This window comes from Zonotrichia leucophrys, chromosome 2 (assembly GCF_028769735.1).
Source record: "Zonotrichia leucophrys gambelii isolate GWCS_2022_RI chromosome 2, RI_Zleu_2.0, whole genome shotgun sequence".
Lineage (NCBI taxonomy): Eukaryota > Metazoa > Chordata > Aves > Passeriformes > Passerellidae > Zonotrichia > Zonotrichia leucophrys.
This window is the reverse complement of record NC_088171.1, coordinates 114,701,780-114,715,951: the sequence shown is the minus strand read 5'-3', so window position 1 is coordinate 114,715,951 and position 14,172 is coordinate 114,701,780. Positions and strand designations below refer to the sequence as shown.

At 41.6% G+C, this 14,172-nt stretch overlaps 1 protein-coding gene across 1 annotated transcript; it reads left to right on the top strand.

The window, feature by feature from the left end:
• The first annotated feature begins 11,872 nt into the window (after nucleotides 1-11,872).
• Nucleotides 11,873-13,219, top strand: MOS (MOS proto-oncogene, serine/threonine kinase). The gene has a single exon (XM_064706118.1). It carries the CDS (start codon nucleotides 11,936-11,938, stop codon nucleotides 12,983-12,985), a length of 1,050 nt encoding a protein of 349 aa, XP_064562188.1. The 5' UTR covers nucleotides 11,873-11,935; the 3' UTR covers nucleotides 12,986-13,219.
• Nucleotides 13,220-14,172: the final 953 nt, after the last annotated feature.

Genomic DNA, 14,172 nt, shown 5'->3' with positions numbered 1-14,172 from the left:
TGTACAAGGAATTAAAAAATGGAACTCAAGTACATTAGTATCTCTCAAACTATGAATAATGAGAATTCATACAAGGTTTTAAGTGGTTAAACTAAATATACTTCACAGAAACAAAAGTTGCTCCCATTTAAGGAGCTCATGCTCCGGATGTTTTATCAGTAGCTCCTACTGTTTTTTTTAATGCTAGGAGCAATATGCAGGTGTAGTTTTACTATTTTATACATACGTGTATTTAAATTTTATTACTGAAAAATAACATTTTTATAAATGTGTTTGTGTTCCAAAGGCATTAAAATAAGGATGTATTAATAAGGAAAATACCTTTTGAAATTCTGCAAACTACTCCTAGATTTTGGTTTTAGGAGCAGGTTATCTCAAAGTGGGCGTTTAGCTCTGCTTCACGACTGCTTCCTCTGGTTTCTGTGAAACAGATTGCTCGCTTGCTTACATCTTTAGTTGAATGATTTGTTCAATATTGCTTTTTTTCCATTCACCTTTCTAAAGGAAAGAAAAACACAGATGAACAGAGCACAAGCTGAATGCAACCGAATGTAGCTCTAGTTTACATGAACGACCGTAACGCATCTAAGAAAAACTTGGATTTATTCTCAATCCTTTTAATCTGAGATGAAGATAAATGGACTTAATTCCTGCAGTGGGTTATGTCCCGTGTGGAGCCGAGCAACTGCAACTCTCCCTGCCGCAGAGGAAAGCTGCAGGTGCTTGGCATCCTGCAGCTGGCCCAGTAGCGTGGCCAGGCAGCGCTGCCCTCCCTGGGCAGCCTGTGACACACAAATTTCTAGTCTGGAGCCACTTGTTATCAGCCCCAGCTGCTGAAAGACCTTGAGAAAACCAAAACCCACAGACACTTTGCCAACGCCCGTTTCTTAGTGCGTAGCCAGAACCCTTACTACCTTGTTTGTGCCTTAGCTTCCTGAAAAGGGATTGACATTTCACTTGGCGTTAGATATACATTTCACTTGAGAAATAGAGACCTCAGACAAGATATTGAACCTCATTCAGTCAGGGTTTCAGTGGGTGGCTGCACCCAGAGTGTTTGCAGCTGAACTAGGATGTAGGGTAACATGGAAGCAGACTGACCCTTAAAGCAATACCAGCACCACCAGAGTGCTTTTGAGCATCACTTAGGCAGAGTCACTATTGGCCACTACTAAACCATCAGTTTTTAAAACCCGTTTTCTTGATTTCCCATGGATTCTTGGTGGGAGGGGGGAGGGCTGGCTGATCATGCACCACTCTTTGTGCAACTTCTAAACTTCTAGTAAGGTTGTTTTGTTGTTGTTGTTTTTTTTTTTTTTAAATATATATATTTTTGTGTACTTGTTGCTTGTGCTTTATTTAGTAGTAAATTGTGGAATAGAGTGATTTATTGTTAATTTGGCAGTAGCGGTTTTTAAAAACCATATACTGACTGAAACATGAGCCAGAGCTGATTGCTTTATTAAGCTAATAATGAATGTTAAGAGTACATATTTTCAGGATCATTTGCCTAGTGAGCTAAACTTGTATTATAGGCCAATATTTTTTAAAATAAAGCTTGGTCAACCTCTATGTTACACATATTACAAGATATAGCACTTTCAAAAAGAAAACCTAAACCTTTTAAGAAAATTTCTTACAGGTTATGCTTTTTATTATAAAACCTTTTATTATAATTTGTTTCAAGTGCCATTAGATTACATATATGTAGGCCTTTGGTATAATGCTTTGTGTACAAAATGGTAGACATTGTAATTTTAAACAGGTACATTTTTACAGTGTTTTCTTATCAATTTGCTATATTGCACAGAACCAGTGTGTCTTTCTTAAGGGTTTTACAATGGTTTTTACTAGGTTTACATGTTTCAAACTACACTGTCTTCTACTGCCATTTTAAATACCAGTCAAAAACAATTAGGAGTTTGTCCTCACCGTTTGCAAACTGTCTTCTGGAGTTCTTGATGATAAACTTCGTCAAAAATATTTAACATGCAGTATTTGATACATTTTTTTTTATCACATCCTATCGCTATGCTGCTGTCTGAAGTTAACTTTGGGCCTGATCCTGCATCCGTAAATGCTATGGGGATCCTGCATCCTTTGTTATGTCTGTCTCATACACTGGTTTAGCAGCTTCTCCTGTATTCTTCTCAGTCTATAGATAAGCCTCTGAAATATATGTACTTATCTGGTATGTAGTAAACCATTATAGGCTTAGCTGCCCGTCCTGCTTGCCCCCAGTGTACAGTTTAAACCACAGCTTACTTAGCATCATGCTCAACTTACAAGTAATGCCACAGTAGTTCAAAATGTGTTTGGGTAGTCCCAAAGCTTTTATGCAATAAGGGTGTCTTACTTTTGTTGGAAGGCAGTGTCTTTTGATAACAGTTATCTAGCCCTGGAAGTGACACAGAACTATTGCTAATCATATGTAAACACTTTTCAGTATAAGCTTCAGTGGTACAGTTGAACCAGAGTGAATGTTTATCTCCTCAGAAACACTCCTGCAATATTGTTATATTGGATCATGCTGCTAATGTAACTTGGGATACAACTCCTCTCATGGTGCTACAAACCTCCCTGTCTCATTCAGATGTATTTTTACCCATAGAAAAAAAAGGACTATACTAGACCTATAGTTGTATGATATATTTTTATACTGTGACTTAATTTGTCATTAATGAACTTTTGTGCAACACCACAATGTATTCATATGCACTTGCAAAAGTAAAATTTTGGACATGCAAATTTAAACGCTGACAAGCCCAGCTCTTGTTCACAAAAATAGGTGACTGCTAGTTAATGTTAAATGTGGGCTTTTTATATGGTGTGGAGTGAAGAACATACTATATGTTACTAAAAGCCTTAGACAAAAACTGGGAAGAGTATATTGGTGAATGATGTCACACCCAAACCTGACTCGGATTGCTGAAATTATATTTTTAGCTATAATTGTTTGGACTTGGAAAAATTGTTTGGACTTGTATGCTAAAATGTTTTTAATGATAAAAGTTTTGAGTTGGAAAAAAATAGAAAAAAAAAAAAGAACACAGAAAACCCTGCATTCCAGACTGAATTTGTATATGTTTCTTGCATTTAAAATTTGCTATCCTGTGATATGGAAAATTGAGTTGCTTATCATGTATATGTACTTTAAAATGTATTCACAAACTACTGTTGTATTTGTATAAAATATAGACAAAAAGATTGCATATATATTTTTGTGTATAAGCTCTGTAAAATAGCAATCACGTTATGAAGCTGCAGCAGAACTTCATTTTAAACATTCACATCCAAAGAAACAGACTATTTATTGTCCACATACCCTGATTATAAAATATACCTTGCTGCTATTAAACAATAGTGCTGCAGCTTCTTGTGGCCTACAGTGTTATGTTTGCTGTACAAAAATATGTGAACTCCACAAAATATATCAATAAAATTACAGAATGGTTTTAGTTAATGAATAACTTATGCCTGGCATTTCAATAGATAATCTTGATCTGCATGTTTGGGATTGCAAGAAGTAATTACAGTGTTCATCCAGTTTTGCTGGGAGTAGTTTGCAAAGGCATAACTCTCTTTATAATTTATGGCTGGTAAAATGTCAGTTTTTCAGAAAATCTTAAGGCATAAATATCTGTGTTTCATGATTTCACCAAGGAACAAATGGGATGATGCTACTATGAACTGAAGGAAGCAGTTGAGTTTGCCATCAAATTGTGCTTTGAAACACTGTGAGACACTGGAAGGTAAGTATGGGGTGTCCATAGTGGGACCATTCCTTTTGGACACGTAGGTGATTCCCCTTAATTTCAGATCCGTGCAAGTCTCATACATCACTTCTTGTAGTTTGCAGGACAAACTTTGAGGGCGTGCCATGTGCTAGACACAGTATGTTGGATGTCTCTCTGCAGTATTTCCAGGAGAAACTCAGTTGCTTTGATCCCATAGATGATCCCATAGATGTCTGTCTGGCCTGGCAGTGACTTCTGAAGAAGCCAGGCTGATGCCTGGGGAAGAGGTGCCTTGCAGCCAGACAAGCAGCCTGCACCCAACTGCAGAAACTTACCTCTGCTCATTCCACAGGTGTTCCCTAGCATAGACTGTTGGCCAGGAAAGTAAAAGAGTAGCATTTCACATTTCTTTGCTTTTTGGAGCATGTTTTGTTAACATCTTTAGCACTGTCTGGGTTTCCCTGCTTTTGAGTTCCTTTCTTTCCCAAATCTTGGCTTTTTAGGTTCCTTGCTGTAACCTAGCTGGAGAGAAATGATTGTTAAAAAGAGTTGGTGGTTTTCACCTTCGCCACATGCAGACATCTTTCCTTTCTTGTGATCCCTACCCCACTCCTCTGAGCTGACTTATCACTTCTGTGCCACAGGTTTCTAACTTGTTTGAGAGGGTTGGCCTTGTTATTTTGAGAGTCAAAAGCTCAACACATGCTCTATGATATGAAGTACTCTGCAAAACAATTTATAACCACCCACAGACACATATCCCCCACACACACCTTGAGAGAAAACCACCCCGTTCACTGTGTTGCTGTCCTAGCTGGTCTCACCCACTGTAGCTGATTTAATATGCCCTCATTCCAAGCAGAGAGCCTCTAGAAATTCCATCAGCCTCTGAGTAATTGCACAGATGACATCTGTGTGTTATATAGAGATCTCTTGATGCAGTCCCTCCAGAATTTCCTTGTTAAATTCAGAGCCACAGACATCTTCCCTTCTGTCTCTCCTGTAACCACTTCTTTGCAAAACTTGCAGAAGAAAGTACAGAAAAATGGTTCTACAGTATCCTCTGTAGCTGGTCTCACTGTCCTCCAGGAGTAGAAGAGGAAGGTTGGTTTAGTTTTCCCCTTCACTTTTCCTCATTCTTTACACCTTCTTTTTCTTTCCATGTACAAGCATGTCCTAGGATGAAAACTGGTTTTTGACAGAGAAATAGAACTGATACAGAGCTACTGCTGGATGAGCAAGAACTGAGCAGCTACATGCTGTTGGTTTCCCTGCTTTGCAAATCAAAACATTCTATAAAACCGGATAGAAATTAAGTTTTCCAAAGTGGCAGCTGCTGTAGTTGGCACAGCAAGGATTGGCGATCACACACAAGCAGCAAGCAGGACAGCAAGATAAACTCTGTTACAAAATTGAGTCTGTACTTAATAGTTCAAGAAGCATTTCGGAAGATTAACTGGTGCTTATCAGTGTAAGCTGAGGCCTTTAGCAAATAAACAGCAACACTGTATTTCTGTTTTGGGCAACACCGGAGATAATGGTATTGAAAATGACAGACCCCAGCAGTAGTGTGAAGTTTCAAGTTCCTGCTCGTGGGCTATATCCCAGGTAATTCAGTATGAAAGTTCTCTTCTCCTAATAAAAATGTAACACTTTGCCTGGTATTTTTATCTTTCTATACATTTTCTTTCTACATTTATTTATTGATTTATTGATCTGCATGTCCTCAAGTAATGAACATTTTCAGAGAAATAAGTATTTGTAAAAAATATAATGAACAATTCTGTTCTCCATTGTCATTGTCGTCACTCAGCCTTTTTACATTTGGGGATATTTGTATCACAAGATCACCAGCTACAGAGCTGGTTTGCCTGAGAGGTGACTGAAAAGACATCAGCTGCCAGCTGAGCTTTCTGAGAACAAGCCATGGTCATGCCTGCTGTGGCTCAGCTGGAAATCATTTGAATTGATCCCTTGATATTTTACCTGTGGGGCTGATTCTCACTGTTGCACTGAACTGCCACGTACAAAAGAATGGTTTAGTGTCACTTTCATGTGTCAGATCTCTGTTTGATGTGTGCTAAGTAGTGCAGAAAACCTGAAAAGTCACAGTTCCTAAAAATCAGTGCATTGCTTGAACTCTGGTGAATATTTTGTGTGCACATGTACGTGCATGCATGTATGCATGGGAAAGTAATCCAAGCTGGAACAGTTGCTAAATTAACTTCAGGTTTTTTTTTCATTTTGGTTTCCTCCAAAATGTTTAAGTCTAAAGTGTTTGTGTTTTACAAATCCAAAGTGAATCATATTGTTTATTAAGGTATCCCCAAGTTAGCACAGTGTGTGGCTTCCCAGGCAGGCCAGCAGAGCTTCTTCCAAGTACTTGATTAATCTATGAGAGACAGCAGTTTATCTAAAGGGTGCACAGACTCCAGTGAGGAAGGTGTTTGTCAGCTCTCCTTGTGTAGTCCTAGATACAATTTCAGCAGAAAAGCTCTATAGGCTGTGCCTCTGAAATTAAGAGTTAAGCCAGGCTCAACTCTGGCTTACTGGCTTTTGTGTTAAATTGTTACACACACATGGTCATGGGTAAATCCTTAAAGTTCCTTCACAAGTACTTATATTGAAAATAAAAATAAAATACAGACTTTGGTTATGGTTTAGGGGGACACCATAAGTGGGCAACATCTGAGCTATAACATAAGACTACCAAATATCAAACATTCATGACAAATAAACACAGAATAAAGTCCCAAACTTTCTTAAGTCTCACCTGAAAATTGTCTCCTTTTATTTTGTCAGTGTTTGACTGACAGCGAAGTATTACAGGGTTGCCCCATACTTTATATGTTCTGTTTGGCTTGGGCTGAATTCAGCAGTGTTTTTACAGGAAGCTTCTGCTTACTCACTGAAAGCCTTGCAATAATGTATTTGAATTGTATGACCCATTTTAATGTTGGGCTTAAAACCTTTTGACATAAGGCACCTCTGTGCCCCACCAGAGTACCCAGGCCACCACTTCAGAGCCACCAAATTTAGTGGATTTTCTTCCCTCTTCCCCCCTACAACCCTCCAAAGAGGTGTTTGCAGGAAGCCGCCACATTTGCCATGGCAGTGTATTTAATACACATCCCAGAGCTGGGTGTGATCTGTGTAAATGGGATTGTGCAAGCTGCTGGGAGAGACTCACCCCTTTAGGCATCAGTCTAGGCATCAGCATTAAATCCATGTACCTGGCAAAGCAGCAGCCTCCAGTGCTCGGCTTAGCTCTGACATTACCCCCCTGGGTCCTTTGATGTACATGATTAATTTTGCTCATTAAGCATTGAAGCTGTTTCCTAGTCCTTAAGCTACAAGTCTTAAATTCCACCACTATATTTGGCATCTCTCTGTACCCAGCAAAGTCAGCTTTGCTCCAGGGGCAAGACTGCAAAACCACTCTTGGACAATTTGGCTGAAAATACTGCACAAGGTGCCTGCCACGTGATAGCAGTCAACCTGCCAGGATAGGTATTGGTCTTTGCATGGCCAGAAAATTCTGCTGTGGGTGAGAGCCTGCAGTTTACATTTCATTGTCTTTATCCCTAAGTTTGGATTCTTTTAGCTCGTCACGAGGTGCTCGTTTGAAATTGTAGTATTAATCTGCAGCATTAGGTCTCAGATTGTTATCCCTGGTCCACCTTGGTCACTGAGCCCCCTGTAAATTTGCTGTGAAACCTCACCTGCCTTCCCAGTGCCTCCAGTTAAAACCTCAGTGTGTTCAGGTAAGAAGAGCCTTTGCTTCATGCTCTTGAACACATGGAGTAACCTTAGTGTGAAGGAAAAAAAGCATCAAACAGCTGTTTGGCAATGTGTGTTTGAAACTTGATCTTATTATTTATAAACTAGGGTTTAACCTTTTAAAATGTTTATTATTATTATGTCTCAGCAGTAAAACAGCATCACAGTTCTTGCAGATGTACTTTTTCCTTGCATTTGGGTTTACCTTTCATTGCTTTAATGAAAACTTGCTTGTATTTGTGGTTCCAAGGTGTCATTTGTCTCACCAAAACAGCCAAACTCTGAAACATGAACTGGATTCTTTTCTGGCTTGTTCTTGTAGTGAAGAAAAAAAAAAAGAAAAAGAAAAAAAACCAAGTTGTTAATCAGTGGCCTATCTTCAGAGCAAGCCTCTGTAGGGACTGGCTCCAGACAATACTATCACTTACACCTGTGCAATTGATCATATCAGAATTCCTTTCAGGCAACTCTGAATATCATTTGAGGTCTATGAGGTGTGGTCAGAAGCAACACTTGGACTATGAAACTCTGGGCATAGGGAGAATGGAGGTTCATCATCAAACCCTAAACTGAGATCAGAGGGACTAACAGTAGAAGAAGAAAAAATAAAACTTGGTTTCAAACAGAGAAGAAAACCTCTCAGAAGTCACTAAGCCACAGGCTGTGGAACTGTCTTCCTTTGAGTGGGACTGTAATTTAAGTACTGAAGAGCTGCACTTGGCTCCTTTAGCAAGGTTACAAAGTAACCTATTAGAAACACAATGCTACCTCTGTATTTTAAGGCAGTTCTTAGAAGCCTCTGGATAGCCAAGCCTTCAAGGGATTGTTACATAGTACAACCACCAAATGTACAAATAAATTAATCATTGTGGAGAAACATATATATATATATATATATATATAAACTATACACTCCTAAACTCTCTGAAGTCAGTTCTGATCCCCAGCCCTGTTCCTCTCCTGTTTTAGACAAAACTGGCTATTAAGCACAAGAGTGATGCACCTTGATGAAAACAAAGCTGGTGTTTGGTACGTGCCCTGTGTTGTGCAGGGTTACATCCATGCCTGCCCTTTAAGGCCCTTGGTATCAGGGCTGATTCCTCCTGTGCAGTGACCAAACAAACAGCAGTGGTAACTAAGAGCAATGGCAAACAAAGAGTTTCTATATTCCTGATGTGCAAGTGAAATAAGAATGGGGGAAGCAAGTGAGATTCTGTATTCCTTCTCATCCAGAAGCACAGTCTAGATGGGGCAGCTGGTGCAGCACTGGGTGCACAGGTATGTTTTGCCTGCAGAAATGCAACACACAAGCTTGGAACAAACCCATTGATGCTGCAGTTTATTGTAGCTGTGACATATTGGAGCCCACGGGACACAGACTGTGTGCTTCCCCCCTGTCCCTTTTAAAAGCTCTTATTGCACTCTGTACTGATGACTTCTGGCTCCTAGAGCTTCCTTTTCCCACATGGAAAAGGCAGTGCAATGGGAACAGTGTGGCTGGAGGCTGCTGGGGGTTGCCCTGGGGAAGGGTGGCCAGGAGGGAAGGGGCAGTGCGTCCCCAGCAGCCCTGCTCCCCTCTGCAGGTGGCTCCCCAGCCTGCAGTAAAGCCAGGGCTAAATGGGGCCATGAAGCTTAACATGGACATCCTGCAGCAATTGTGGCTCCTGGGAAGTCACTGGGCCAAATCATCAATGGATTACAGGAAAATGGTGTTCACTAAGAATAAAAGCCTGCTTGCATTTAAACCAATCATATTCACACTGAAAGACTCTGGATGTTCCCTTCCTTTGGTCCTCAGCTGTAAGATTGAGGCAGGATAGTAGGTTACACTGGGGCACTTTACATCCCAGAGAATGCCCCTCTTCCTGTTCAAAAATTCACTGTATTCTCCAACAGCAATACAACAATGTCTACAATGGCAGGGCAAAACAGAAAGATTTCTGACAGAAAAGGGTATCAAGAAAATTACCTGAAATGGCAGCAAAAGGACAGCTGACAGATGTGGACATGGAATTTGGAAATAAGAATGTGGAAGGTCTGATACAGCCTTTTGAATGAGATTTCAATCAAAGAAATTTGGAAACAGCCCTAATCCTGTCTATTTTATGAACAAAGATTTTATTGCTATTTTATAGCATTCACAATCATCAGAAAGGCTGCTGTAGTTGTCAGCTTAACAGGTCTGTGCTCAGTCTTTTCATCCACACATCCTTCTACCTGTGCCTCTCCACATTCAGCTTTCCCTTTGAACTTCACTGCCACCATAACCTGTTGAAAACAGGCTTGGAGAATTCAGAGCAGAAATGTCTTTCTGGTGCTTTTATATGCTGTATGGCACAGAAGCCTGTTGAAGAACTGGAGCCCTACTAGCACTCAGAAAATAGGCATAAAAATCTTTCTTATGTAGCTGCATCCACTTTCTGCAGCTTTTCATTTCCACCACAACTCAGCTGCCTAGAAGACATTCTCTGCAAACATTGGAAATGAAGAATTTACATACAGACTTAACACCTTAGTACTATTTAAGAAAGGAAAGTTAATACCTGTTGTCTCCATGGCTTATTTCACTGCACATTTAAAAACCACACTAAAGATCCTCTGGTCCTCCCCCACCCCCAAAACATCCCTGAGTAACTGATGATGAGCCAGAGAAATGCCCCAAAGTGGGGGTAGCAGTAGGATATTACTTGGCTGGCTCATGCTGCACAACGGGCTGTGGCAGCACCTGGTGGGTCCTGGGCCCTCTTGCGCTGCCACAGTCCCTTCTGGGAGGGGGCAGGAAGGAGGAGCCTTGTACTGTCAGGCGGTCCCATCTGCAGGAACTGTCCCACCCTTGGAGGTCTCTCGGCATCCCTTAGTCTTTGCACTCTCACATTTTATCAAGTCCTGTTAGCACCTGTTCATCTAGATCTTCCCCAGCCTGCTCCATACTGCCAGATGATAAACCACATTCTCCATTCCCACTCAGCTGTGGTCCAAGTTGGTTTCTCTGTGAATTGCTGCCACAGATTTCTCCAGATTGTCCTAAATGTCAATACTGGGGAAGATCTCCATCACTGATTCACTGAGGAGTGATGTCTTTGAGACTCCCTGGTCCTGCTGATCTAGAGTTCAGGGAGGGTAAGGAAATCACTTTGAGACATCAGGTTTGTGAAAAACTGAACCCATCTCAAGGAGGAGAACACTCCAGTTCTGCTTGCACATGGTCTGGGTACTCTTGTAACCCCCTCTCAGCAGCCTGCCGTCTACATTATACACATCCAGATTAAAAAAAAAAAAAATCAAAAATTAAAAGAAAACACCAGGACTGCCTGCAGTCAGTGCTGCCCAAAAAGAAACCCTGGAGAAAGAGGCACTGTCAGTCTGAAGTCCCATGGCAGAATCTGTACTGAAAAATCTGAAGAGTGAGGAGGTAGGAAATCGCTTCCAAGCTTTCCAAAATATTTGTCATCATGTACAGAAAGATACTGGAATATTCAAAAATCCTCAACTGTATAGGTCCCATAAGGGTGCTCTGCTGTCTGGGCAGTACAGCTTGTACCAAACACTATGGCAGTTAGCACAAGCACTGCAAATATGTGAGAGGGTCAAAATTCAAAAGAGCTCTTTAAAAACCACATGGACCACTAACACAAAATTATGTTTCTTTGATTTCTGCCAGAACAGCTCTGTAAATTGAGCAATAATTTTTCTAAGAAGGATCCAGAAATAAAATACACACCTGTAGTACTGCATGGGGTGTGATGGGAAGATGACCAAATACTTATGTGTAATTCTAGTTACTGTATCCAAAGGATGATGCACAACAATAATTTGTCTTTGTGCTGCTGTTAAGGCTGCAGTACTGCATGGGCAAAGCTGAGCACCCAAACCAGTCCCCTTGTCCCAGTTATGTTTAAGTGGTAGGGTCCTACAAACACAGTTTTATATTTATGCCTGCCATAGCATCATCAAATGTTACCACTCACCACTTCAGCTGCTTCCACTGAGAAAGACTTTGAGCTGTTTAATGCACCTGATGCTGATCATTCCTGCCTGGAGCCATGGTGAAATGCAATCACCTGTCACTGCTCTATTTATTCCTGGGGCATTTTGCTAGAGGCATTCAATGGGCAGAACATATTTCTTTTTCTTTTGAGATTAGGAATTATGTGAAATACTTATGAGTTAATAATTTTTTAGCTTTAAATCTGTTTGCCTTGATTTTCTAGAGATTTGCTTCAGGGCTGAAGGAGAATGTTTCCAGGTGAACCTGATTTGGTTCTGACAGTTGGGACAGATGCAGTTCATTTGGGGGAGGGAGGGAAAATGGTGAAGGGAGGATAAAAGGCTTTGGAAGGTGTTTTGGAGTCCTTTCTCTCAGGGAAGCTTTGTAGTCTTCTGTCTTAGTAGCTGCCTGTTGTTTTCTCCTTCATATTATGCCATCACCTATTCCTCTTAATTGTTTTCTTTCTTTTGAGTATTCCCCCTCTAAAAATTTGCGCCCCTGCAGCAGCCCTTTAGTTATCCCTGGCAAAGACAGCAAAAGCTTTTTGGGAGGAGATTCCTCAGCCAGGACTCGCCGCTTGCCCTCACGCCTGTCCTGGTGCTCCATTGACTGGGAGCAGCTCTGCCTCCTGCAGCCCTTGGGATCTGGGGGCTTTGGCTCTGTCTACAAAGCCACCTACCATGGTGCAACAGTGGCTGTGAAGCAGGTGAAGAAGAGCAGCAAAAACCGGCTGGCGTCACGGCAGAGCTTCTGGGCTGAGCTAAATGTGGCCCAGCTCCAACACAACAATGTGGTACGTGTGGTGGCTGCCAGCACCTGTGCCCCAGCCAGCGAGAACAGCCTGGGCACCATCATCATGGAGTACGTGGGTAACATCACTCTGCACCATGTCATTTATGGCACTGGGGATGCATGGAGACAGGGGGAGGATGAGGAAGAAGGATGTGGAGGGAAGGCCCTGAGCATGGAAGAGACTGTGTGCTATTCTTGTGACATCACGACAGGCTTAGCCTTTCTGCACTCACAGGACATTGTGCACTTGGACCTGAAGCCTGCAAATGTTTTCATCACTGAGCAGGGAGTGTGCAAGATTGGAGACTTTGGGTGCTCCCAGAAACTGGAGGAGGGCTCGTCCCAGAGCGCCCGCGCTTGCCAGCAAGGGGGCACGTACACCCACCGTGCCCCTGAGCTCCTCAAGGGCGAGAGGGTCACTGCCAAGGCAGACATCTACTCGTTTGCCATCACCCTGTGGCAGATGGTGACACGCGAGCAGCCGTACCTGGGCGAGCGGCAGCACGTGCTCTACGCCGTGGTCGCCTACAACCTGCGCCCGTCGCTGGCTGCCCCGGAGTTCCACGAGTGCCCCGTGGGCCAGGCCCTGCACAGCATCGTCAGCTGCTGCTGGAAGGCCAACGCAGAGGAGCGTCTGCGTGCAGACCAGCTGCTCCCCAGCCTCAGGGCCCTCAAGCAGCGCCTCTAGGAAAACTCAGCACTCTTTATATTCCTTCTGTTGAATTTTCTTTCCCTCTACCCTTCCTCTGAACATAATTAATTCAGCCACTGTGTGATCTAAAGGTTTTGTTGCTGTTTTTTATACTGGAAAAAAATACCCCAAACTGTTTTGATATAGGAAAATTAAAAATAGAGAGATTTAATGAAACTGTGGGGTTTTACCCTGGAAGGGGATAGTGGCAAAGATAATGTTTTTTCTGTTTTTTTCTGGTTGATGTGTTGTGTAATGCCTTGCTCACTAGGAAATGTGATGTGCAGAGAAAGTGTTGGTTGTAATTAAGTGAACTAAAAACCAGGGTCTGCTTTTGGAAGGTTCTTTATACATAATACCTTTTGGTATTTTTAAAATGTCAAATATGAGTAGTTCTTGACACCAACTAGGGTAGTGCACTTCAGCTTTTCCTCTTCACTAACCAAGGAATGAGTATGTATTACAAATCAATTAATGCAGAAAAATAAATACAGGGTGTCAGTGGTCTATTTAACTTGTTCTTAGATGTACCTAATTTCAGTAAGTATGCTGCTTCTGATATGGAAAATGTGAACTACTCACATACTCCTTGAAATAAAGAACCTTTTTGTCAGTCTAAGGCTACTAAGAGTAAGAAGTTGCATTAACAACTTGTCCTTTTATAAGACTTCCCTGCTACCAGGAGTGTCAGTAGCAACTTGCTAGTTGGAACATTGTAAATTTTGAAGCATTATAAGAAGATTTTGTGCAGAATAGAGTTTAAAAAAGGTGGGAGGAAGAGTGGTAAAGTGAGGATTATTTTGCTTTATAACACATGGCTCAGTGTTGGACAAGATACTGGAAGTACTGAAAAGGAAGCTTGCTTACAGCAGTAATAATGTTCCTCTGCTGGTGCTCAAAGCATACACTATTGAACTATCCTGTGCACTGCTTATGTCTTATCTGCTATCTTTCCTAATCTGGTTGTAGTGTGTCTGGGAAAGGAAGTGCTGGAGGCAACACTGAAGACAAAAAGCTCTGATCCCTGACTTATCAGAGCTGATAATTGTACATCTGCACCCTTATCTGGAGCTGCCTGCTGTAGCTGATATTGCCATTCTGCTCAAAGCCTCTGCTTCTTTTTAAGACAGGAGAAAGAGTGATGTTTCAGTCAAATTGTTTTTCTTCTTTACCCTTCCTCCACC

Bases quoted from the DNA above. Each gene is read 5' to 3' on its own strand.
- MOS (XM_064706118.1), top strand. From the start codon at position 11,936: ATGCCATCACCTATTCCTCTTAATTGTTTTCTTTCTTTTGAGTATTCC.